The sequence below is a fragment of the Dictyostelium purpureum genome (genome assembly GCF_000190715.1).
Source record: "Dictyostelium purpureum unplaced genomic scaffold DICPUscaffold_43, whole genome shotgun sequence".
NCBI classification, from domain to species: domain Eukaryota; phylum Evosea; class Eumycetozoa; order Dictyosteliales; family Dictyosteliaceae; genus Dictyostelium; species Dictyostelium purpureum.
The window spans coordinates 25390-52962 of NW_003519380.1; the positions used below are offsets into that span (position 1 = coordinate 25390).

Here is a 27573-nt window from a genome sequence, read left to right on the forward strand (position 1 = left end):
TTGGGTGTAATATAAATTAAAAAAAATGAAAAAAAATTAAAAAAAAAAATTAAAATTTAAAAAAAAGAAATAAAAATCAAAAAAAAAAAAATAATTATAAATGGCGGGATAAAATCCTGAAATGGATTTTATTTATTACAATAATTTTATTTTTTAAATTAATAATAAAATAATATAAAATGTAAAGATTTTCACAATATAATTAAATAAACGAACCAAATTTTTTTTTTTTATTAAATTTTTTTTATTTAATTTTATATTTATATAAATTTTTATCTACCTATCATTAGTATTTATTTATAAAAATAATCTTTTTCTTTTGTTTGTTAATTTAGAAATTTTTTATTTATTTAGAATTTTTATATAATTAATTTTTTTTTTGTTTGTTAATTTAGAAATCGATTCATGAGCTAATTGAACCGCTCTTTGATACCAAGATTGTTTAGTGTTTGATTGAGAATATGGTAAATCAATAGAGAATAATAATTCAGTTCTAGTTTCATTGAGGTATACTGGTACTGAAAGTTTTGATGAGGGGTTTTCAAAGACTGGATCATCTTTATCTTTCCAAGTGAGAGTAGCGATTGAAATTGGAGTTGAAAGAGTATTTGTTGGAGTTAATACATCGCTTTCCCAAACAGCACCTTCTAATACAAGACCTTTAACATTGAAACCACCACTTTCAACAGTTTTACCGATTGATGAGGCGTGTAATCTAAGATTTTCTAATGACCAACCATTTTGTTGACTTGCAGATTGACGGGTAGCAGTGATATAGGCTTCTGGATTTAAGAGACCACCTAACCAAACTTGAATGGATTTAAAGTCATTTGATTCAGAGATTTGGTGTAATTGTTGCATTCTCTTGAAGAAATCAGACATCCAAAGTGATAAACTAATTGAATCTGGGACTGAATACCATCTCCATTCTTTTGGAACAATACCTTTGGTGATACTATTGACAAGTGAACGAAGGTAATTGGTGGATTTGATATTACCGGAGAGTAATTCTAAAATTTCAGCAAAGTCGTTGGTAATCTTTTTAATTAATTTAGCACCAGTAGAAATTTCTCTTTCGAAACAACGGAATAATGGATCTTTAATGTTTTGAGCAGTTCTCTTTAATTGTTTCAATGGTTTTGGTAAATGTTTGCTCCATTCGGTGATGGTGGCTCTTAATTTAGCTTTTGGTTTATCTTCGGTTTGTTTAGATTTATCATCACTTTCATCAGAATCATCTTCCATTGAGGATTGCATCTTTTGAAGATCGTTGATCATCTTTCTGGCTTTATTTGAGAGTAAAAGTGATTCTGCATTTTCTGGTAAACCTAACCAAATTGGAGTTGAAACATCTGGAAGAGATTCGATCCATTTCATAAAGTGAGCTCTGGTGGTACCTTCTGGAACTGATAAACCAATTGATGGAACTAATGGGAAATCTTGATTGAATGCGCTTGGTGTGAAAAGTTGTTCGAGGAATGAATTTAAGAGACGCATATCAAATTCATTATCAATTCTACCACCATAAATAGTTGAACCTAAAATAGTTCTAACAGCAACCCATGGGATTTTATCTGGATCGATATTGGTTCTTCCTTTACTGTAAAGATCAATCCAATAATCAATTGAATCCAAAGCACCTCTTAAATCGGCATCATTAAATTCAAAGAATTTAGTCCAACCTAATGGGATATAACGAAGTCTTTCTTGGATGATGGCATGGAACCAAGCTAATAAGAAATAGATACGTGAACGTTCAACTGGTTGTCTATCCATACGGGTAGCTGGAATACCATTGAATGTATGTAAAAGATTAGCTTTAACACCTGGTGGATTTTCATAAGAGAATACATTTGACATTCTTAAAAGATTGGCTGGAAGAGCTGGATGAATTTCAGATGTCATGAATAAACGATAGTTTGGATGTGGTGAAAGAGAGTGAAGTTTCTTTTCTAATTGAATTAACCATTGTGGAGCTAAATGAATATTCTTTAATAATACCCATGTACCTGCTTTGGCTGCGGCATAAATTGATTTTTCAGCTAATTCAAAACCTTCTGGGGAACCAATAGCAAATGCTTTATATTGTTTACGTAATTGAACAGCTAAATCATCAACTTTGCTTGAAGCATCGTAACCTGGTACTGAACAAAGTAAAAGTGGTGATGAGGCTTTAACTTCTTTTTCGACGATTTGAGCCATATCGAGATCTTGATTTACACTTAAGAAGTGTTCACCAAATACTGATGTTACAAAATGATTGGCGAATAATAAAACTTTATCACTATGGAATGCTTTCATTAAAAGAATATTTCTAAAGTTGGTAACGGTATTTGAACGAGTATTGGTAACTTCACATTGGGTTTGGGTCCATGATTCTGGGATTTGTGGATCGGTAACTGATGGATCAAAGAATTGTTTCCATTCACCAGAGTGTTGTTGAATGTGATCAGTTAATTTAGAGAAGGATGGAACTTGTGATTTGAGACAAACTAACCATTTTTGTTGATTTTGATTGAGGATTGAATCTAATTGTGGTAAGGTATCTTTAATTGAGCTGAGATTATCACCACCTTTTAAGAAAAAGTCGTATTCATTTTCATCGATTTCATCAGCACCACCCTTAGTAGCAATGATGGCAAGTTGAATTGCAAATGTTAATTTATCATCATTTAAGAGGGTTCTTGATACACGATTGAATGCCATACTAAAGATATCTTTGCTTAAGTAAACCAATCTTTCACTTGGATCTTTCTTGTCAGCAAGATTTGGATTATTATTGAGGAGGTTATGGAAAATATCTAAAAATGAACGTAATGAGAATTGGTAGAGATGGAATTGTGATAATTCTTCCATGGCAAAGTAAACACGTGAACAAGCTAAAGACATTGGATTGTAGAGAGCTGAAACTTCACTAATTTCTTGCATAATGGTTTCGGTTTCGGCAACTTTTAAAGCTACTTCAGCAGTTTCTTTCTTGAGGGTTTCGAGAGTAGCGATAACTGAATCATCATCTAAAATATTACCTGATGCTTGGTTAAGAGCATCAAGAAGTGATTTTTCGAGAGTTCTAAGTTTAACTTGGAACTCACCTTGAACTTTGAGGAGATCAGAACGTTTTTTGTGTACTTCTGGACGTTCAGTCTTGAGGGCTTCGTGAAGACATTGACTTTGAAGTGATGATGGAGTAACAGTGAAATTGACAAAGGTAACACGAGAGCAAAGATCTGGTGTAAAGTGAGCGGTTGGATCACGAGTAAATAAGAAAATCATGAATGATGGTGAGAAATCGACATCTTGATCACCTAAACGAATTAAAACACGACCACCCTTCTTTCTAATTTCTTTATTTAATACTGGATTTAATACTGGATCGATATTTTCGACATCTTGAACTAAAAGTGGGTTACCAAATCTAAGTGATGATTCTAAATTCTTCATAAATGATGAATCCAAGAAAGATGTTTTGGTAATCTTTTTATCGGCATATTGGTTCATGAGGAATTCCATGGCTTGACCTGATGGATCGATAACCAATGGATATCTATTAAATCTCTTGAGCATAATAGCATTTTCAACACATAATTCGTCAGATGGTAATGAGTTTGCGTGCCATCCGAGACGTTCTTCTGGTCTTGATAAGAAATCTGGGATTGAAAGATCTGGTTTGAATTTAATACCAACAGTTTCTAAACGAACCATCCATTTCTTTAAGAGATCTTGACGGAAGGTTTGGTCAAAGAAACCAATATAGGCAAGGAAAGCTGATGATAATAAAACATCACCAACAACAGTTGACATTTGAACATTAAAGTTTTCACTTTGTTGTTCCCATCTACCACGTTCACTGTTAAGGTTATCTAAGAGAGCAATAGAACGTTCAACCTTATTCTTAACTTTGTTCATTTCTGTTTTGATTAATTCGGTATCACGAATTAAAGTGGCATATTCATCCTTGTAGGTGGCAATTGATTTTTCTAAATCTTGAATGGAGGAGACAACCTCATCTTGTTTGGTCTTTAATTCGACGGCTGCGCTTTCTAATTTCTCGACTTCTTCTCTTAATGGTTTAATACGATCTAAGATATCTGAATAGAAGGTTTGAGCTTGAACCCATTTAACTAATGGACCACAAGCTTTTGAAGCACGATTAACTTTTTCATATTCAAAGTCTGGGTCGTTAAGATAACCTTTCATAATGGCTTCTCTTGTTTTACTGGTTAAATTCTTTTTGGTATCATAATTAACAATTGAAGTGATGAATGTAGTTTCCATAATTTTCTTTCTAATTTCAGCCCATTCTAATTTTCTTCCAGTTAACATAAGACAAACTGATTCCATGGCTAATTTAACTGAAGCTGGTGGATTTGGAAGTGCTTTAATTTCATCTAAATGTTTCTTTTTAATTGTAGATACAGCTTCTTGGGCTTCGAGAATTGCTGGTTCAGCTTTTTCAAGATCTGAGTATGCCTTAGCTTTTTGAACTTCAATTTCTTTATTTCTAACATCAAGAATCTTTTGTAATTCAAGGGCTTCTTTTTGTTTTTGTTCTGCAATTTGTTGATCTTGTACCATTTGAGCTAATTTCTTATTGGCTTGATCATTCTTAATTTCTAATTCACGATTCTTTTGTGAAAGACTAACTTGAAGGGATTGAACTTGTTGTTCGGTGTCACGAAGTTTCTTGAGACCAATATTTAAATGTAATTGGTCTTCCTCTAATTGATCTCTCTTTTCATTGATTAATAATACTACTTGATTAATGAAATCTAAATAATGACGTGGAGTGACATAATTTTGACGACCTTGACGTTTTAATAAACGAACATTAGCTTCACCAATAGTTTGATGAATGTAAACTAATGAACTAACAACGGCATCTCTGTGTGATGGTGGCATTGACATTAATTGATTACCCATATGATCAGCTTCTTCGATGAATACACCTGGTGCCATGTATTGTGGGTTTTCTAAATCAAGATTTCTAGTAAATTCTGAACCAACTTGGAAAAGAGCTTCTGGTGACCATTCACCAAACCAATCTAAAACGCAACGATTGAAAAGAGCTGGTGAGGTGGCTGAACGATTGTGGAAATCTGGTGAAGATGGATTCATTGTGAAAACAACATGAAGATTTCTTCTGACTAAACCAGTAAAGTAACGATAAAGTTCTTCTTCGGTATCCATAATTAAACTATTTCTTTGGGCAGTTTCTTTGATACCATGCATTAAAGCAGTGTATTCTTCACCTTCGAAAAGACCTGGAACTTCACCACTAGCTAAAAGAGTATTCATACGTTCGAGGAAAGATGATTCTAAAACATTGGATTCATCGAAAATGAAACAGAGTTTTTCTTCTTTACAACCAGCACGTTTTAATAACATACGAAGATCGTCATCGAAATCAGTTGATTTATAATTGTTATTTACTTTAATGGTATAAATTGAAAGACCATTCATCCAAGCAACGAAACGTGACAATACTGATTTACCACCACCTGAAACACCAATTAATAATGCATGACCTTGTGGTTGACGGAAAACACGATCAATACGAAGAATATGATCTAATACTTCGTTGAAAAGTACTAATGGAACATCAAGTTCTTCTTCATAGAATACCTTTAATCTAGCCTTAACATATTCACGAAGTTCATTACGTTCGACTGGTTGGTAATCTTTTGTTAACCAATTACTATAAAGAATTGGACGTTTTAATGCTAAATTTTTAATAAAAATAAAAAAAGAAAATTAATAAATTATTTTTTAATAGTAAAAAAATATAATATTATATAATTACCATCTAAATTAACTGATGGGAAGTGTTTAAGAGCAACTTCATCAATTTTCTTGTCAGTCCATTCTTTTTCATCGGCTTCAACTAAACGATCTTGGAATAAACGAAGACCTTCATGAGCCCATAAACGTACTAAACCATCTAATGTGCAACCTTCCATAGTTTGAATAGCTTCTAAAAGAGCACGATCCCAACGTGAAAGTTCACGTGGTGAATAAATATAATGAGCTTGAATATCTGGAGTGAAACGTTTTTGGGATTCGCTATAAAATTCAACCATTGCATCGGTAAGATTATCGGCAAATGAACGAAGATTTGGTAATAATTTCATAAGAGCTCTGTTGAAAGTACCATAAATTTGAGTTAATGAAGAGGTTGATGGGAAATCGACTAAAAGGATTGGAGCATGACGAAGGAAACGGTGAGTAAGTTGAACACGACCAGCATCAGTTGGTGGATTACAAGCACCTACAAATTGAATCTTTTCTAATTTGATCCAAGTGTGATCGCTAGTTCTCCAGAAACCACCTTTTTCAACAAGTTGACGGATAAATGTAATGACTCTTTGGGTGCCATATTTGTCGTTGGATGGAAGATTGATTTCATCACAGAATACTACTAACCATTTACCAAGTTGAGTTGGACGTAATACAGTTTCACCTGATGGAGTACGTTTATATTCACAGTGGTGATCGAATGTCTTTAATAAAAGTTCTGGTGTAGTGGCACTACTGAAATTGAGTGAAACAACTTCATAGTCTGGGAAGGCACGAAGAGTTGAAGTTAATGTCATAGTTTTACCGGAACCTGGTGGACCACATAAAATTAATGGACGATGTTCGGATAACCAAGCATGGAGAACATCAACGTGACGTGTGGTATCAACAGTTGGAATAACGACATCTGGTGAAGCAACTTTATGAGTTTCAACTTCAACTGATGGAACTTTATTCTTCCATAATGACCAGTTGGCATCTTCTAATGATACAGAATAATCTAATAATGGAATAGTTGGTGGTGGAACTGGTGTAATTGAAATTGATTGAATGAATTTAGAAAAGTTTTCTCTTTCTGAAAGACCCATTGAACCACCGAAACCCCACATTAATGAATAAAGTAAACGGTTGGTAATATAATTGGTTAAGTTTTCACTGCTCATTGGGAAATCTGAATGTAATTGGTTGTATTCAATAATGTTACTAATTGAACGATTGATAATTGAAAAGAATGAATTTAATGCACGAAGTCTTGTGAAATCCATAATATGAACTCTTTGGCCAGCATCTTCGAGTACTTTTTGTACTAAACCACCTGCTTCAAAGTATGGAGTAATAATTGCAGCGCATTCTTTTTGAACTTTGAGACCTGGAGTAATGACGGTAGTTCTTGCAGAGCTAGTGGATGGGGTGGCAGTTGGTGAGGTAATGGTTGGTGAAGTGACACTTGAAGTTTGTTGTTGTAATTGAGCGTTTTCGTTTCTCTTTTGTTGTTCTTTTTCTTGTTGATCAAATGGTTCGTGAGAAAGTGTGTCAAGATAGTTTTGGAAGATCATTTGAGTTGTTAAGATTTCTTCAGAGAACCAAACCATACCACAACGAGAAATAGTAGCTAAGGTGGCATATTTAAGATCTTGTACTTCGAACATAATTCTAACATTATTTGGAAGAGCTAAACGTTCACCATTTGGAAGAGTTAAAAGTTTATTATCATCTAAAAGTGAATTTAAATTTTCTACCCATTCTGGATCAACATCACCATCGAAAATAATCCAATGACGTTTAGTTGATTCACCACGAACATTATCGATGATACGACGAAGAGTAGCAGTGAAAAGACCATCAGTCCATTCACGAGTGGTTAAATCTAATGAACCAAATAATTGATCTTTAGTGATGGCTTTTGGATCCATAACATGAGCTTCGGATTTAATGTTGTCAACGGCTTCGACGGCTTCTAAATAAACCTCCCATGCGGCTGTTTTACCTGCACCACTTGGACCTACCATCATAACACCGTGATTGATACTTAAAATTTGATGAAGTTGTAAAATCTTTTCGACCCATTCTGCTTTTGAAACGAGATATCTTTGTTTGGCAATCTCTTGGATCTTTTCACGAAGAGTGTCCATAGCAATTGGTTGCAATTGTGAACCTGGGAATACATCTAATAATAATGATTGAATTAATGGAATATCGTCGGCAACTAATTTTGGAATCATAGTATCGTTAATAGAGTTGAGGAGTACACCAATTTCATAGCTACTGTAGATTTGATCAGCTTTTTGTTTTGACTCAGCATCGGTAACTGGTGGAAGTTGTGGTGGAACACATTTTCTCTTGATACCACCAGCACTATTTAATACAGATTTAAGAGCACGAAGACCAAAATCGTAATGAGATTGAGCGCTTAATTGTTCTGAGCATAATTTAAAGAGTGGAACAATCTTACCTGCTAAAACCTCAGCAGTCTTGAAACCTTGTGAATAAAGCATAACTTGAGCAATCATTTCACGATCTGGACGAATCATAGCCATAGAACGGAATAATTTCTTCAAATTATCTGGTAAATTAGAACGACCAGCGTAACCTGGATTCATAGTGACAAAGATACCCATATCTTGGTGAATTAAAACATTTTTACCTAAAAGTTCAACTTCTTTAGCTTTTTCTTTGAGGGCAACTTGAATGGTTTGAATTTGTTGTGATACTGCAGATAAAATTCTTTCTTCTAAACGATTGAATTCATCGAAACAACCCCAAGCACCACATTGACAAAGACCAACAAAAATACGACTCATAGCTTGAAGATCAAAACCTTCATCGCAACAGAAAACTAATACGAAACGACCTAATTGATTACCAAGAGCTTTAACAGTTTCAGTTTTACCGGTACCGGCTGGACCAAATGGATTACCACCCATTCTTGATTCTAAAGCTTGTGTAAGAGTTAAATAACAACGATCAGTTAATGGAGTTTGGACTAAACGTTCACCAATACCTAAATATTCGAAACCATAATAGAATTGAGCGTTGGCCATATGAATATTTAATTTATGTAATGGATTTTCTTGAGTATTATCGTAATAGTAACGCATGTGGTATAACCAATCGAAATCTTTGTTGCTGCTAATCTTGGTCTTGAGCAATTGTCTGCAAACATCTCTTTGGTGTACTAATTCGGTGATTAAATGTTCGAATTTCTTTCTCTTTTGAGCAGTTAAATCTTGTAAAACATTATCGGCTAAATTATTTAAAATTGTTTGAGTGGATTGTTCGATATTTTGTAAGGATTCGGAGATCTTGGCACCTGAAAGAGCTTGATCGACGTTAGTGGACCAAACAATTTGTGATGTTAATAAAACTAATTGAGTTGGGAAAAGATCGACCCATTCGGCATATTTAGAATGATCACCTGGTGTCATTTGTTGATAGTGTTGTAATGATTCACCTAAAAGGATAGCTAAAGTACTCTTCATTTCAGTTTCGACCATTGTTAACCATTCGTGGATCTTTGGAGCATTGGCGATAGATATTGGTTTCTTGAAAGTAACCATTTCACCTTCGGCTGAGGACATACCAAGAATAGTGGTCTTTTCGTCGTCTAAGGTTACATTTGAAAGACCAGCAAACATTTTTCTAAAGTGTTTTTGGATCTTGATAATATCTTTACTGTTACCAATAATTTCTAAAAGATCTTCATCACCAACGAAATAGAAACGAGCAAAAGCAGATCTTTGTCTTTCTAAGTATTCACCTAATGCCTTTTGAACTTTACCAAGGAGATCAGAGAGACGTTCCATAGTATTTTGAATACGTTCAATTTCTAAAACCTCTAAAATTAATGGAGCTTGACTGACCTTTTTGAGAATAGCAATAAATTCACTATTGATACTCTTGAAACGAGTGGATTCAGTTGGCAATAATTGGTTAATATCACCACTACCACTGAAAATACCTTCTAAATAGACCCAACGTCTTTGTACATCGATCCAAACATCTAAAAGTGAACGAATACGATTCAATTTGTCATCCCATGTTTTAGCTTCCTCTTCGAATGTTTTGTAGTATGGCGACATTTTCATAGCGGCGATTGAATTTAAGTGTTCTGCTAATTTACTGAAAAGATCATCCCAACCACGAACCAATTTGCATTTTCTTTGATAATTGACTAAATCTAATTCTAAAGTAGTCCAATAATCTTTGACTTGTTTAAGGAACTCTTCGAGAGCAATTTCACCTTGAGCTGTTGTAATGACTTCACGATAAATATTTTCATTTCTACCTAAATCAGAATCCCAAATTTGACCTAAAGTTAATTCTGTTAAGATCCAATTGGTATTTAAACGTTTCTTTAATACCTTCCAATGACGGTCTTTGATGGCTTCACTGTGGAGATCAGTGATAATGGCATTACCTTTGAGGTAAACTTTGATTAAAGCTTGAGCATTTTCAAAAGCACTATAGGTACGGATACGATTTGGAAGATTCTTCAATTTATTGAGAGTATCTTCAAGAGTTTTTCTAACCTTTCTTGGAATAATAGCGGACCATGCAGTTTCTTTCAATACATCAATTTCGACCCAAGCAGTTGAAATTTCAGCCCAAACTTGTTTGAGATCTTGAATTTCTTCTTCGACTGGAACAAGACGATCTTGATCTGATTGGCCTTGAGAATCTAAATCTAAGGCCGATTTAGCTTTGGATAAACGATCACTTTCTTCACGAAGACGAGTTAAACGACCTTCATAGATTTTAATTGATTCTAATGCAACTGAATGTTTAACATTACCACCAACTGGTTTATTAGTATTCCAATCATCAACAAATAATTTAATACGTTCGTTGATTAACTTGCTTTCTTCGAGGACTTTTTGTTGTAATTGTGGAATGGCTTCTGAAATTTGGTTATTTCTACGATTGAGAATATCGGTAAGGGCGCCCCACTCTGCTTCGATCATATCGCAATCTAACCAATCGGATGGGAATTGGAAACGTTGACGTTGTAATAAATCTTGACCCGAACGATAGTAACGTAAATCACCTTCCCATACAGACATTTTCTTTTTAATATCTTGAATTTGAATAACAAAGAATACAGCTTCTTCAGTTGAAACGGTTTCGACTGTAAGTTTTTCTAATTCTGCACGTGATGATTTAATAGTTTCAAAGAATTGACGCATTTTTTCTGATACCTTAGAGGCAAAGTGTGAAAGAATATCCTTGTGCCAAAAGTCGTATTTGTTTCTGACTGATTCTTGAACTTGCTCGTAGTCGATGGTAAGTGGACCAAATTGTTTTTCAGTTAGAGTAGTGTCAAAGGTATTTCTTGATTTCTTAATTTGATTTAAAAGTAATTGCCATTTGTTTAAATCATCACCTAATTTAGAATAAACGAAAGAAGAATCCATATCCCAAAGTGATTGATATTGGAGCCATATTTGAACATATTCACCAACTTGGTCTAACTTGTTGGAGATAGCAGAGTAAGCTTTTTCTAATGAACCAGCTGGGAGTTTTGGTAACATATCACGGAAGGTTGATTGTTTTTTATTGCCTTCACCACGATGGATCATAGCGGAATCATCATAACGTGATGCTTGAATTCTTGGGAGATCACATACGATATTTAACCATGAATGTAATTGACCGATCCAATCAGCACGAGCATATTCAAGTGGTGGATCTAAATTAAGAGTTTGATTTCTAATAACAACTTCATGTACTGATTTTTTGAGGGTTGGTTTGATTTGAGATGGGTTAGCAGCAACTGAAGCAGCGGTAGCATCGGCATCGTTAGCTTTTTCTCTATTTCTTGAACCATAGGCCATTCTACCGTGTGATTCTGAATCTTTTTGATCCTCTTTACCTTCGATTAAGTGAACCCATGAGTTGATAGCATCAATTAATCTTTCAATTAACATTGATTCAACACCAGTATCTAATTGAGCAACCCATTGTGGAAGATTTGAATAGTTTGCTAAATTGAGTTCATCAACAACCTTTTGAATATTTGCAATGATTTCATTAAAGGCTTCTGGTTTGAATGGACAGTTTTTAAGTTGATCCATTTGTTTTTTGATTTCATCATATTTGACGATAAGATCATCAACCTTATCACGGAAATTGTTTACTGAAGTTGAAAGCTTACGAACGTATGGGTCAACTTTTGGAATTGCTTCCCATTTCAAACGGAAACCTTCGTTAAGATGACCTTGAACATCACGTTTATAACTAGCAACCAATGTTGAAAACTCTGGTGTAATCTTACCTGAGGTTTGTGAAAAAGTACGGAGGGTTTCTTTGAGTGATACAGCGAATGGATATACTTGTTTGGCACCTTGTGAAATAAAAGTGATTTTTAATGGAACACGGAAACCTAACCATTGAAGATTTCTAACCTCTTTGAATAACATGATAATGTGACTATCGAAATTGATATCTAATGCCAATTTGTTACCTTTCTTTACAATAGCTAAAATACGACCACTAATATCGAATGAACGCTTTTCAGTTTCTTCAGCCCATTTTTGGAAAATATGGTCTGTATTTAATTTATGTCTAAATTGATCTGATTCAGCTTTTAATTTTTGACCTTCAGCATCACTTTCCCAACTGTCACCTAATACATTAGCTACACGTTTCATATAGGTATCCAATTGTCTTTCGATTTGTCTTGCCCAAATGATTGCACCTGAAACTGGTGGTAAATCTCTTAACTGACTCATATAATAAGCTTCGGAGTTATTATATTGCATTTTGAATTTTTCATGTAAAACTCTAATATCTTCTTTAACACGTTCAATTAATTGTGATTCATATTCGTGAGTTGCACCTCTAATCTGTAAAAGAAAAAAAGAAATTATTAATATAAATTACAATAATTGATGAATTATTAATATCAATTAAACAAACCTTTGGTCTTTTTAATAAATCTTTGAATTTTTGATAAACTCTAAACATTTCATTTGCATTTTTGGCAGTTGCTAAACGATCACGTAATCTAACAGTAATATAAGTTTCAACTCTATCGGTACGAGCGTTATAACGTTTGACAGCAGCATCCCAAATTTCTTCACCCTCTTTTGATAATTGAAGAACATCGATTTCTTTAAATTCAGAGTAAGCTTGGTTAATCTCTTCAACTGCATTGATTTCTGAAGTTTTATTTGATGGTGAACCAGTAGCTGGATTTACTGACATTGATTGTGGTAAAACATTTGAAACAACATTCTTTAAGTCTTCGTGTTGTTTTCTGAATTTACCAATTTTGATGATGACTAATTGAATTTTAGTATCAATGTTGACAATTAATGGTGTACGATCTTGTCCTTTCTTCTTTGCTAAATCACGAAGAATATCTCTAAAGATAGAGAATTGGTCATCCCATAAAGTAAATAAAGCTTTGACAGCACGTGAAAGATGTTCAAAGTCGCTGTAATCGATATTCATAAGATTCTTTTGACGGAGAATTTGGTAAACTTTGTTACACATATCACGACCAATAGCTTCGAGCAATGAAAGATAACGTGGAATTGGGTAATATGGATTTTTAGTTTTCTTTAAGTGTGAAAAGATTGAAGCGATGCTGGTTGAAACAGATTCGAGGTCGGTCGAAGTTAATAATGGAGTGATTGGGAAATCTTTGAAAAGAATCTTGTAGGTTTGAACTTTTTCCATGGCTTTACGAATACCAATGGTATCAGTTTCGAATGGAGCACTAGCAATGAAACGTTTGGCTTGTTTCAAAGTGGATAAAGTGACTTCGACTTCTGGACTCTTTAATTGCTCTGAAATATTGGAAAGAGAGGTTTCTAATTCAATCCAGAAATTAATTTCTTGGCTTGTAGTGACATCACCTGGGAGATTTTCGATTAAATTATGTTTGGTGACATTTTGAATGTTTCTTGCCCAAATAGTAGTACCGGCTTGTAAAACATTTAAAAACTCTGGTAATTGAGCTTTTTCACCAAGATCATCGACTTTGATGGCTCTGTTTTGAGTTTCTTTTACTTTTTTTGAAATAGCTCTAACCTCTGGATTGATGACTAAAACAACCTCTGGAATTTGAACTTGTTGTTTACAATTGTATAAGGAAATTTCCAATTCAGCAATCTTTTGATTAACTGCACCAATAGATAATTTTAATTCTTTATCCATGTTTGATAATGATGAATTTGATGAACCGCTGGTTGTTTGTTCGTCCTTTGATGATGATAAAATATAGGATCTAACATATGGAGCTACTGAACTATGAATAATATTGTGAAGTGTATCAAATGGTGAACCTTCTCCTAAATTTAATACTTGTAATTGTGATGCAATAGATTTATTATTACTAAATTCGATAACAGTCTCTGGATTTCTTTTAACGAGGGCTAATGTTGATTTATTTTCACCATTAAACTTTACTTCAATTTCAAAACTAAATGATTCTATAATTAAAAATTATAAAATTAGTATTATAATACTATAGTATAGTTGAAGTTTTATAAATTATATTTACCTTTTGATTGTTGTGGTTGTGAAGTTTGTTGTGGTTGTGATGGATTTGGTTGTTCATCTGATGAAACGGTTTTTTGAATAAGTAATACTGGAATCTTTGAATCTGAAATAAATTTCTTCAATTTATTCATATTTTCTGGTGGGATTTGATGAATAAGATTATTTTGAAAAGTATTTGAATCGCCATCTAATAAAGTTGGACAAATTTTTAAGAGATATTTGATTGTCTCTTCTAATACAGTTTCATTTATTGTATTTGTATTAGCTGGTGGTGAATTTGCACCTGGTGTAGAATCAACTTGTTGTTGATCCTCCATTTTTTTTTTTTTTTTTTTGTGTTGCTGTTTTTTTCTTGTTTTAATCAAGAATAAAAATAAAGATATATAAAAAAAAAAAAAAAAGATATTAATTATATAAATACAATATAATTTACAATAAACTAAACAATTTGAAAATAAAAATAAAAACTAAAATATAAAAAATGATGAAGAAAAAATTAAAAAAAAATAAAAATTAAAAAAAAATAAAAAAAAAATTAAAAAAATTAAAAAAATTAATTTTTTTTTTTTTATCTTGTTTCAATGAAATTAAAAAAAAAAAAAAATATGGACATAAATATTTTATTTATATCAAACAAATTTGTAATATATTTGTCTATAGTTATATTTTCATTTATTATATTTGATAAGATATTATTTTACTTTATTTAAATTTATTTTTAGAATAATTTTAAATTATTTTAATAAAAAAAACAATTATAAATTTGGGTCGAAATTAAAATTTTTGGGTCGAAATTAAAAAATTTGAAAATTTTTTTGTTTTTATTCAAACAATATTCAAAAAAAAAACAGAATAATTTATTTTAATTTCTTATTATTTTTTATTTCTTAATAACAGCAAATAAATAATGCAAAACTAAATAGCTATATAATGATTATTTAAAAAAAGGTTGTGAAGTAAAAACCAAAATTTTTGTCACAATGTCTGCACAATCAGTTTATCAAGAATGCAGGTTTATATAATCTATTATAAAATGGACTAATAATAATTAATTTAATTTAATCTTTTTTTTTTATAATATTAATAATCAAATTAACAATATTTAAGATCATCAATTGAAATATTGGGATAAAAACAAAAAAAATTAATTAATTATAGAAATTGGTTAAAACACATTATTTAATCAATTAATAATAAAAAAAAACTAAAAAAAAATATTTTTACTATCCAAAGATTTTTTTTGTGCATTGCAAACGGAAATTTTTTTTATTTTGGATTTTTATAATTTAAAAATATGTTCCGTTTTCTCTGGTAAAAAAAGTTTAAACAAAAAAAATAAATTTTTAATAATTATTTTAATTTTTTTTTTATTTTATTTTTTTTATTTTTTTCTGTTTATTTTACTTTTTTTTTATTTTTTTTTACTTTTTTAATTACATTTCATAATTATGAAAAATAATGAACAGTGCCAAAGTACAATCATATATAGACAATGGTTGTTTTTTTAAAAATTGTACATTCGAATTAGAGTATCCCCAAAATCTTTTTGGTATAATAGACACACACGAATTCAATGAAACCGTCACAACACTCAATAGCAAAATATCATCCAAAATTCCTGGTACATTTTTCATATTTTTAATACCAATTTTTATAGGGATTTTAGTTATGATTGGGGGAATGGGAAGCTATTTATTATGGTTTGGCGTTGTCATCACTTCAGTCAGTAGTCTTTCCTTATTAATAAATATATTATTTTTCCATGGTGTAGTAAGTATAACAAAGATATTTTTATTATTGATTTCATTATTTATTACTAATTTGATTTTTTATTATTAACTTAAAAAGATTGAAGAAAAAATAATTGAAGAATTAAGAAGTGTTAATAAATATTTTAAAGACAGAGAGGTTACTTGGGGTTTAGAAAGTGAAATTATTTATACACCGGTGGATCCATTTAATTTAGAATTTAATGTCAATAAAGAGTTTTTAAAATCATTAGAGTTTGACGAAAGAGGCTTCCCATACCATACTACCAAGGTCATGTATTTATTAATTACTTTTCCAGCCATAGAAAACCCGCAACTAGTCAATAATATTAATATTATCGATATTCAAGAAAATTATGAATTTCAGCCACAATCACAATTCCAAATATCTCAATCACAATCACAATCACAACTACCATATGGTAATAGTTTAAGTTTTAGTAGTTTAAATAATAGTAGTACTACAAACCTTTCAATTTCGATGAGTAATATTATAAACTAATTTATTTATAATAAATAATATCCAAATTTATGTATTTATAAAATATCCCAGTTGAGTACTGATCGAAATCGTCTTATTCTCTTTAAATTATACTCTGATAAACAAATTGGTCAAATATTAGATATGTGTTATATATTGATTTGTTTGTATGGTTTTTTTTTAATTAATATTGTCACAGCCCAAAAACAATTAATAATGATAATAAAAAAAGTGTGGGAAATAGGGGTAAAAAAAATAAAATTAAATTTATCTCTTTTTTTTAATTTTTTTATCATTATAAATTTTAAGAAACTGAAAATAATGCAAATATAATTACAATATATCACATATTATCCATCAGTAATTTAAATAATAGATTATAAAAAAATTAAAAAATTAGTTGAAACAATTCCACATTCACATATTATCGACATTTTATGTAATTAAAAGGTTTTTATATCGGGTTAAAAGCAAAGGTCTCAAATGGAAGATCTATGGCCACCAATTTAGAATTTTTTTATTGGCAACTTCCTAAGATTATTTCCAGATGGAACATACAATTACTTCAAATCTTGGTTTTATTTACAAATGTCTGTTTGTACCCAACCAACATTTAATATAATAATAATCTGAAAATTCAAAGCTCCAAAAATTCAAAGAACAAATTAAGTTTGTCTAATATGTTTGGAGCGAAAAAAAAAATTTTTATTTTTTTATTTTTTTTAAATTTTTCATTTTTTTTCTTTTTTTTTAAAATTTAACAAAAATAAGATTTTTTTTTTAAAATTTAACAAAAAATATATTGAAATAAATAATAATTAAAAATAAATAAAGTAATAAATAAATGAAAGAAAATAATGATATTTATTTTGAAAGTTTATTTTGGAAAGTTTTTCATAATAGATATATTTTATCTAAAATATTGAACCAAATTTATATCAATGAATGGTTCAGTTATTTTAATTATGATGATTATAATATAAAAAATAGAATTAGATTTAAACATATACATTCATTAGATTGGATGGTAGATAATAATCAAATCGCATTGTTAAAATGTAAATTGGAGGCAAAGGAATTCATCTCAATAATAAATTCAACCTGCTCACTTAAAAATTTATTTTGTAAACTCGAAGAAAATCACCAAAATAATAATAACAATAGCTACTGTATAAATAATTTATTAGAGGCAATATATAGTAATAACATAGTTCATAAAGAGTTGATTAAAAATGATATAGTTCAAATATATTCCGAAGCTCCAACGATATTCAGTATTTTAATAAATCTACCAATACCTTCACTAAATTTTACACAAGAATCATTAGGAAATGCAATTAATAATAGTAATCAAATATTTTTAAAAACAGTTTTAAAATATTATAAACAATGTAATAAATCTATAAACAATCTTGATACCATTAAAAAGATAGTAGAAATATCAAATGACCCAGAGTTACTAGAATTAATATATCCCCACATAATAAGATATAATAATGATAATAAAAATAACGAATACAAGCCGGTTCAAGTTTCACCCCAAGAAGAATGTGTCGAAAGAAAGTATTCAGATTTAAACAATATCACTTTTTCCTCTTTCAAAGAGATCGATGAATTTATCGAAGAAGAAAAAGAACAAAAGATGTTTCTTAAAAAAGGCGTCTCCTATCTTGATTTTGAAACGTATGAACTTGGAGATTACGCACTTAATGCTCTTTCAAAATTATATCCTCATATATCAAACCTGGGATTAGAATCACAAATTTTTTCAAAATTATTTGAAAAATCAATTATAAAGTGTGATTTACAAACAATAAATAAAATAAAATTATTGAACCCATTATATCTCAATTTCACCTGGGCCTACTCATTTGGCAAAGATATTACAGTTGACAAGGTTAATGCACTTTTAGAATATTTGGTTTCAACTTCCAATTTAAATACCAATATTTTTTTAATTCTCAAAGTAATAGAAAGGTTTTCATTTGATGAACTAGAGCAAATCCAAATTGAAGAAAATGTATCAGATATAGTACAATCAATTTTATTTAGAGTATTAATTTGTAATATATATTCATATAAATTCAGCACCTTATATTTTGAAAAAGTTTTTACATTCCTCTTAAATAGATATTCGAGTATGTTTATATATTGTTCAGATATCGAATCAAAAATAGAGTACTGCGTGGATGTAATATTTACAATAGATGAAAAAATCCAATTTGACAATGACTGCTATTACTTTAATTTTGGAATCGATTATTATTGTAGATCCATAGAGTTTTGGAGCCAACAGTTTACACAAAGAAGTATCGAATTTAAACCATTTTCAACAATGATGGTAAATTTCTGTTTTCAAAGAATGATATGCTGCAAAAATACAACTTTAGAAACTGTTATCAGTATCACATCTTATAAAAGAAAATCAAATAGAAGTTAAACCATACATGTTCCACTCATTTCACTATCTAAGATTAAAATCTGTAAAGCTTATAAAATATGTAATGTCAAGACCTTATTTATTCTATCCAATTTTTCAAAGCAATCCTCACGCAACTGATTTTTCGGCTCTATATGGTGGTTTTGATATGGTTAACGGTTATTATCATAGTGAAATGGTTTTATATGCTGTAACACCAGATTCAGTTCCCAACGGTTACGATATTAGGCTAGTTTTAAATCCAAAAAAATTCACTTTAGAATTCATTACCAACACAGATAACGAAATAATTTTAGAATTATTAAAAGATGATATCACTTTCAAACCAGCCTCATTATTTAGTATAAAGCATCCTCATTATTTAGAAGCCAGCATAATAAGAGATTTATGTTATTATTTGGAAGTAAATAGAAAAGATTTATTTTTAAATCAATTAGTTCAATTAAAACAGCAACAGCAACCAACTGTAACTTTAAAAAGAATATTCAAACTTTTAGCCAATCAGCAACAATACAAATCAGCAATCATTGACAACAATCAGTATTATCTTTCTTTCTTATATTTGACCGAAATGATAGTTTTAACATCAGATTTAAAATGGTTAGAAAATGTTATTGAGCTGTGCGATAACGAAGTTAGGGATGAGTTTTTGGAAAATTTATTGGAGGATTCATTAATAGCTGAAAGAATTGAAATAGTGGAATATTTAATTGGTAGATATGATATATTATCTATAACAAGAACTATTAAAAATATAGAGGATATTATTAAGTATGACCACCTACTTATTCAAAACTATTTAAAGGAAAAAGGTTATATTCAAAAAGAGAAAATAATTAACTATAACGAAAAATAAATATAAATAATTATGTAAAATAAACAAAAATAATAAAAAAAGGTTTTTTTTAATTTATTACTATTTAGTTTTATTAAATATTTTTTTGGTTTTAATCTATTGCTGCAGATTCTCTATCGTCTATTTTTAATTTTGAAACTGATTCGCTTTTTATCGTAATATTATCGCATATTGCTATACTTCTATTTTCAAACTCGTTATCAATTTCTGAATCCTCGGTACTTTTACTTTTTTTTATTTGATTTTTTTTATTTATTATTTTAATTATTTTTTTCTTTTTAACTATTATTATTGTTATTAGTGAGGTTATAAATGAAAACAAAACAACTGAAATTATTATTGCTTTAATGTTTATTTTTGAATTCAATTGATTCTCCTGATTTGTTAAAATATAGGTATTGTTAATTGTACTATTGTTTATTATTATTGTATAGTTGCCCCCAAAAAAAGTTTCCATATAAGTATTGAAAAAACTATTTTTTATATTTATAATTACATCATCGGAAAAAATTAAAATTCTTTTAAATAAATATTCTATTTCTACATTGAATAAATTAATTGTTCCATTTGTATTTTCCATACCAAATAAAATAAAAGGCTGTTTTGTGCTTATATTGTATTGGTTTATTATTTTTAAATTGTTAAATGTTATTGATGAAAATGGTTCAGTCTTTACATATTCAAATAAGACACTGGCACTTATCGTATCGTTTCTTAAAGGTTGAATGGTGTTGCCAATGAATGTTATGTTCGATATTGTAGATTGGGATAGAAGCTTTTCTTTGGATGTTGACGTTAAAATTACTTTTGAAAACGTATTATTTATAAAAAAGGTATTTGACATATTGTAGCTGTTTGAAATGGTTATAAACTGACTTCCGATATCTATATAGTTATTTTCAAAGGTTATATTATCCATTATTAAATTGGTTTCGGGAATAAATAAAAAGCATTGATATGGTCCAATGATTGAGTTATTTTTAAAAAGTGTATTTCTGAATTCTGCATTATTTGAATTTACTATGAATGTTAAGTTTACAATGTTTTCAAAAACACAGTTGTGAAAATTAAGTTGAAAAAGTTCAATTGGATCTCTTTGGTAATAAAAAATGGTATCGGATCGGTTAAATTTTACATATGAAAGATTTATTGAGCCATTTATATACACGTTTACATAAAATAAATTGTACCAATTCCAATTTGAAAATTCTATATTCTCTAAAAATATTTTGGGTTTGTTCGTTATATTGTTTGCTAATTCAATAAAAGATTTTCTTGAATTACTTCCATCTATTATTAATGGATTTATATTGTTTTTGGCCAAATTACTATCCACTACAGATATTATTATAACCTCTATGTTCTCTAACCTACCAAAGTGATAGTTCTCCCTAATCATTTGATTATTATCTTCATTTACAATTAAAAATGTAACATTGAAACTTATATTGATGTTATTTTTTATTATATCTCTTGCTCTATTACCTGCATCCTGTATAGTTTTACATGGAGGGTTTGCGTTTATATGGATTAAATCTAAACTGGTGCCACCACACTCTACACCTGTATAGTTTAAGCTTTGTTTAGGGTTTATTATTAATGTAAATGAATGGGTATTATATATTATATTTAAAAATATGATTAAAATAATGATTAATATATTCATTTCTATTTTAAACAAATTGTATATAAATTTTTTTAAATAAATTTAATAATTAAAATAAAAAAAAAATAAAAAAAAAAATTGAAAAAATTTTAATCTGTGGGTGTGTGATTTAAAAATATAATTTTTTTATTTTTATTTTACATTTTAATTAATTCTATTAAGATTTTACATATTATTCCTATAAATATATTTTTTTGATTTTTTCATTTTTATATTTGCTTTACATATTTTTACAATTTTTAAAAATATTGAAGTAAATTAAAATTAAACACCTCCTTTTTTTAGTGGTGGGTTTGTTGAGCCGCTGCTATAGTTACCGTTTTCAGTTTCATCTGTAACAGCATTTATTCCAAAGTTTATTTGGGTTCCTTGGAAAAGGAGATTGGTTGGTAAATATTGGTTTTTGTTTTTGGCACCAGAGGTTAGATTGATGATGTTTTCTATAAAGTTATATTAATATTTTGTTTTTTATTAAAGTTTTAAAAATAAATTACATACTAAAAATAGACATTTTAGAATTTATTTGATTTTATTATTTATTTTTTGTTTTTTAGAAATGAAAAATTAAATCAAAAACCTACACATTTTATAGTTATTATAAATAAAAATTTTTTTGTGTGCCATTTATAAAACATGTTGTTTTTTTTTGTGTAATATAATAAAATTTGTAAAAACAAAAAATTGTGTCTAATTCTATTGATTTTCTGTCACCAAATTTTGTAATTTTCTTATTATATTTTTAAAAATCTAAAAATATAATGCATTTGTTCAAAAACATTTAACTTTCAAAAAAAAAAATAGATCTATGTCTCATATTTTTTAGAAGGTGCTATTTATAAAATTTTCAAAAAAAAAATAGATCTATGTCTCATTTTTTTTAGAAGGTGCTATTTATAAAATTTTCAAAAAAATTATGAGTGGCTGCGCAATTTGAAAATTTTATTTAAAAAAAATGAAACTTTTTTTAATATTGATGTTCTAAATTTAAATTAATTTTTTATATTTATATTAATTTGAATCATAAAATTTATTATCATCAAATTTTTTTAGAGTGCAGTCACTCTTTACAGTTAAATCATCTCCTTGACCAAATTGACTGTTAATCTCTATAATATTATTTTTTAGATTATAATTATGTAAAATAAACAAAAATAATAAAAAAAGGTTTTTTGTTAATTAATTATTATTTGGTTTTATTAAATATTTTTTTGGTTTTAATCAATGGATGCAGATTCTTTATCGTCTATTTTTAATTTTGAAAATGACTTTTTATTGTAATATTATCACATATTGCTATACTTATATTTTCAAATTCATTATCAATTTCTGAATTTTTTGTACCTTTGGTACTTTACTATATCCAAATTTGTAAACTCTATATTCTCTATCCACAACAGATATTATTATAACCTCTATGTTCTCTAACCTGCCAAAGTGATAGTTCTACCTAATCATTTGATTATTATCTTCATTTACAACTATAAATGTAACATTATAACTTCCATCGATGTTATTTTTTATAATGTATCTCTTGCTCTATTACCTGCATCTTGAATAGTTTTACATGGAAGGTTTACATCTATATGGATTAAATCTAAACTGGTGCCACCACACTCTACACCTGTATAGTTTAAGCTTTGTTTAGGTTTATTATTAATGTAAATGAACGGGTATTGTATTTTATTTAAAATTATGATTAAATTTATTCATTTCTATTTTAAACGGTTTGAATATAAATTTTTTTAAATAAATTTAATAATTAAAATAAAAAAAAAAAAAAAAAATGAAAAAATTTTAATTTGTGGGTGTGTGATTTAAAAATATAATTTTTTTTATTTTTATTTTACATTTTAATTAATTCTATTATGATTTTACATATTATTTCAATAAATAAATTTTTTAGATTTTTAAATTTGCTTTACATATTTTTACATTTTTAAAGAATACTAAAAAAAATTAAAATTAAACACCTCCTTTTTTTGGTGGTGGGTTTGTTGAGCCTCCTTTATAGTCATCGTTATCTGCTTCATCTGCAACAGAATTTATTCCAAAGTTTATTTGGGTTCCTTGACAAAGACTATTCATTGGCAAACATTGGTTTTTGTTTTTGGCACCAGAGGTTAAATTGATGAGGTTTTCTATAATGATACATTAGTATTTTGTTTTTCATTAAAGATTTTATAATAAATTATAAATTATACATACTAAAAATAGACATTTTAGTTAATTTTATAGAATTTATATAAATATTTGATTTTTATTATTTATTATTATTATTATTTGTAATTTTGAAATGAAAATAAAATCAAAAAATTGTTTCATTTTATAGTTTTTTTTTTTTTTTTTTTTTTCTAATTTTCAAGAACATTAGTTTTTACACTTGTAAAAGCAGAACTATTTCTTTAATTTTAGTTTTTTTTTGATTTTAAAAAATAAATTCCTTTTTCATTTTTTTTTTTTGATTTAGTGTTAAAATTATAATTCGAAATTGGTTTAATTTTATAATATTTTGGATTTTTAAAAAATAATTGTCGTTAACCCACAAATATTACATATTACTACCTTTCACCTTTATAATACATCACCAATTCAGTTTATAGATCACAAAATTATAATATGAAAAAAAAAATTTAAAAAAACTAGTGGTTCTATTGTGTGTTAAAAACCAGTATTTTATTTTCTCAAAGAAAAATAAAATGTGTGGGTGATCATAAAATAAAATAATCAATTAATAATATTTTTTTTTTTTTATTTTTTTAATTTTTTTCTTGTTCACAATATAATTAATTATCATTATTTGCATCTTCATTATCGTTTAAAAAATTTGGTAAAGTTTCGCCATTTAATGTAAGTTCTTGGTCTATTGAACCGGTATCATAAAAAAAATGTTCATTTTTTTTTGATTTATTTTCACTATGTTTTTTTAAATGTCTTTTTTTTAAAAAAATAATGGCCGAGATTATGATGATTATAAACAGGATTGATATAGATATCGTTGGGGCTATTATTAGAACTTTTCTATGCCTTTGGCTATTGGATTCTGGTACTTTTTCTAAACTATTGGTGCTACTATTAGAACTATAACTATAATAATTATTACATGTATCATTTTTTTTTAATATTGTGTAAAATGATGAGATTGTATTTGAGCATCCATAAATAGTAGAGTCATAGGATGTAATTGAGCTATTATAAAAGTTTATGGTGGAGTCCCCAATATATAAGAAATTGATTACATTAAGATTTGATTTTATATTTACTAGGTTCAACAAAGATTTTTTATAAATATAAAAAATTCTATTTGCCTTTTCATTTGAAATTTTTAAAAAATTCATATTTTCAAATAAACAATCTAAGCTACCATCAAGATAAAATAGATTGTTGTTGTTGATATTATTTTCTATAAAATCTAGATTTAAAATAGTGATATTTGATGGTAACCTACTGTAAAAATTGAAAAAAGTATATATATTATTTTTTTGAACCAACAAATTTGAAATTTTTATTTTTACTGATTTTTTTGGGTTATATATTTTAAATAATAAGGTTGCAGTATTATTGATAAATGTTAACCCATCACTTGAAAATAGTTCATTAAAATTTGCAAATATACCTTCAAAATTACTATTTATATAGCACCATTATCAATTGAAATTCTATTAAAAAAAATGAATAATGAATATTTTTTGATATCATCAAAAACTGTATTTTTTAATATTAAAGAACTGTTTGAATTTTTATTAAATGAAAATATATTTTCAGAGTTGATAACTGTTACATTTAAAAACTGTACATTGAATTCTTCTTGGCCTGCATCCAATATGAATGAAGAGGGATTATTCCAATTTACAAAATTAATACCCTCTATAGAGATGCTTAATTTGCTGCTATCGCTTTGAAAAAAACTCTCACTATTTCCCCCACTTAGAATGGCTTTAAATTTTTCATCACTTGTTACCATGCCCATTACTTTAATATTTATTTCATTTACCCCGTTTATTATTCCTAAATATTTTGGATCTTTAAGTTCTGTTTGATTTTCGTTAATGTGCAAAAAAATATATAGATTATTTATTGCATTATTTTTATCTATAAAGTCTCTAACTCTATCACCAGCATCTTTGAATGATATGCAGGGTGGGTATATATTGTCTAATGTCATATTACCCCCACAATTACTGTTAATATATGTTTCATTGGACTGATAGTTTATGTGTATATCAAGTGAAAAAATAAATTTATATTTTATTAAAAAAATAATAAAAATTATATTTATAATTTTATTCATTTATATAATATTTTTTTTTGAGAGGAGATTATATTTAAAATGATTTAAAAATTTAAAAATATAAATCATATGGTTGTTAAAATTAATTTATAAAATAATATTTATTAAAAAACCTATAGAAACAAAAAAATATCTATCAAATTTACAATATTAAAATAATATATTAATTATTTAATTAATTAAATTTTTTCTCACTCAATTTTTTTATATGTTTACATACTTTACAAAACCACATCAATATAAAAAAAAATGTAGTTATTTTTAGAATTTTTTAAAAATATATAGAAAAAAAGTAAAATTACCACACTTTTTTTTAAAAAAAAAATTAAAAAAAAAAATAAATCTTTTTTAATATTAATGTTCTAAATTTAATTTAAATTTACATTTAATTTTTTTATTTTGATTTATTTTATTTTTTTATAAATTTATTAATTTGAATCATAAACTGCAGATTCATTATCATTTAATTTTTTTACAGAGGAATCACTCTTTACAGTTAAATCATCACCTTGACCAAATTGACTATTCATCTCTATATTGTTATTAATATTATAATTTGGTCCGTTTAAATTTGAATATTTGTATTGAATTTTTTTTATTATTGATATTGTTTTTTTTCTGAAAACTAATAATAGGAAAAAAAAAATTATTGTAATTGGTAACACGGTAAAAATTATTATAATTTTGTTTTTGCTCTTTGATCTATCTTTATTATTGTTGATGTTGTAAATATTGATATCATTATTATTTATTAATATTTCTGTGTTGTAACCATTTAAATTGCCTTTTAGAATACCTTTTAGGTTTTCGATGTTACTATTCATTATTTTAATAATTGAGTTGTTTGTGAATATAAAAGGGTACAGGTTATTTTTCGTAATGTTAACATGGTTCATTATTATTGTACCACTATTAGATTCCTTGTTAACACTTATAAAACCAACATTTGTGTTATTATTTAAATTATTTCCCTCTAAGATTGAATCTGAAAATGTAACTTCCCAATTTTCTTTTAAAAAACCTAATGAAAAAAAATAGTTTGTGTTATCTTTTAATGAATTTATATAATTGTTTTTTATTGTGCAATTCGTTAGTGATAATTTGAATTGAGACAAAACTATTTTATTTCTAACACCAGAAACCAATAAGCGAGTAATTGAGTTATTAAAAAATAAAGAATTATTTATATTTATATTTATTCTATAATTATTTTTTATTTTTTCATCATTATTATTATTGAATAAAAGAATTGATTCTTTTTGATTTATTATTTTATTATTTGTAAATATACATTTATTTATTATTATATTATCACCATCGCCGTATAATATAGAGTTTATATTATTACTAAAAATTGAATTTTCTATTATAAAATGGTATGTATACACTTTAAAATATATAGATTGAATATTATTAAAAATACAATTATTTACTGATACTAATTTTGAATTATATTGATTATCAGACTCGAAATATGAAAATGATTGTGTATTATCAAAGATGCAGTTATCAAAATAAACTTTTATATTTGGGTTATTAAAATAAAAAATGTAATTATTATTCCAATTTATAAATTTAATTCCTTTTATTATAAAATTTGATTCTTTAAAACTATTTGTAATATTAACAAATTTTCTAATTGCTATTGAACCATCTATTACCAGCTGCCTATGCTTTGATATGTCTAATTGTTTCAATTTTTATCTACTGCCACAATTTCTAAATTTGAAATGATCTCGTTGAAATATTCATACTCTTTTATTGGGGTCAATCTC

At 27.7% G+C, this 27573-nt stretch overlaps 6 protein-coding genes across 6 annotated transcripts in view; 2 read left to right on the forward strand and 4 right to left on the reverse strand.

The window, feature by feature from the left end:
• Positions 1 to 342: 342 nt before the first annotated feature.
• Positions 343 to 14615, reverse strand: DICPUDRAFT_149208 (cytoplasmic dynein heavy chain; the record flags this gene model as incomplete). The annotated part of the gene is made up of 5 exons (XM_003285298.1): positions 343 to 5720; positions 5801 to 9626; positions 9654 to 12635; positions 12673 to 14228; positions 14300 to 14615. The coding sequence occupies 5 exons, from the start codon at positions 14613 to 14615 to the stop codon at positions 343 to 345; spliced, it is 14058 nt and encodes a 4685-aa protein (XP_003285346.1).
• Positions 14616 to 15756: 1141 nt separating this feature from the next.
• DICPUDRAFT_76266 (uncharacterized protein) lies at positions 15757 to 16569 on the forward strand (the record flags this gene model as incomplete). Its single annotated transcript, XM_003285279.1, has 2 exons — positions 15757 to 16068; positions 16147 to 16569. 2 exons carry the CDS (start codon positions 15757 to 15759, stop codon positions 16567 to 16569), a joined length of 735 nt encoding a protein of 244 aa, XP_003285327.1.
• An 823-nt stretch (positions 16570 to 17392) lies between these two features.
• Positions 17393 to 17704, forward strand: DICPUDRAFT_29193 (uncharacterized protein; the record flags this gene model as incomplete). Its single annotated transcript, XM_003285280.1, has 1 exon — positions 17393 to 17704. A coding segment is annotated over one exon (312 nt), but the record flags the coding sequence as incomplete, so codon positions are not given.
• A 2191-nt stretch (positions 17705 to 19895) lies between these two features.
• DICPUDRAFT_96999 (uncharacterized protein) lies at positions 19896 to 22021 on the reverse strand (the record flags this gene model as incomplete). Its single annotated transcript, XM_003285299.1, has 3 exons — positions 19896 to 21407; positions 21828 to 21950; positions 22009 to 22021. The coding sequence occupies 3 exons, from the start codon at positions 22019 to 22021 to the stop codon at positions 19936 to 19938; spliced, it is 1608 nt and encodes a 535-aa protein (XP_003285347.1). The 3' UTR covers positions 19896 to 19935.
• Positions 22022 to 24293: 2272 nt separating this feature from the next.
• Positions 24294 to 25672, reverse strand: DICPUDRAFT_149214 (uncharacterized protein; the record flags this gene model as incomplete). Its single annotated transcript, XM_003285300.1, has 2 exons — positions 24294 to 24441; positions 25299 to 25672. 2 exons carry the CDS (start codon positions 25670 to 25672, stop codon positions 24294 to 24296), a joined length of 522 nt encoding a protein of 173 aa, XP_003285348.1.
• Positions 25673 to 26179: 507 nt separating this feature from the next.
• The window catches only part of DICPUDRAFT_97000 (uncharacterized protein), a gene marked incomplete at its 5' end in the record, with an annotated part of 2134 nt that continues 740 nt past the window's right edge, over positions 26180 to 27573 (reverse strand). Inside the window, one exon of the mRNA XM_003285301.1 lies at positions 26180 to 27317. Coding sequence (XP_003285349.1) covers positions 26227 to 27317 — 1091 coding nt within the window. The 3' untranslated portion in view covers positions 26180 to 26226. The remainder of the gene's footprint in view (positions 27318 to 27573) is intronic.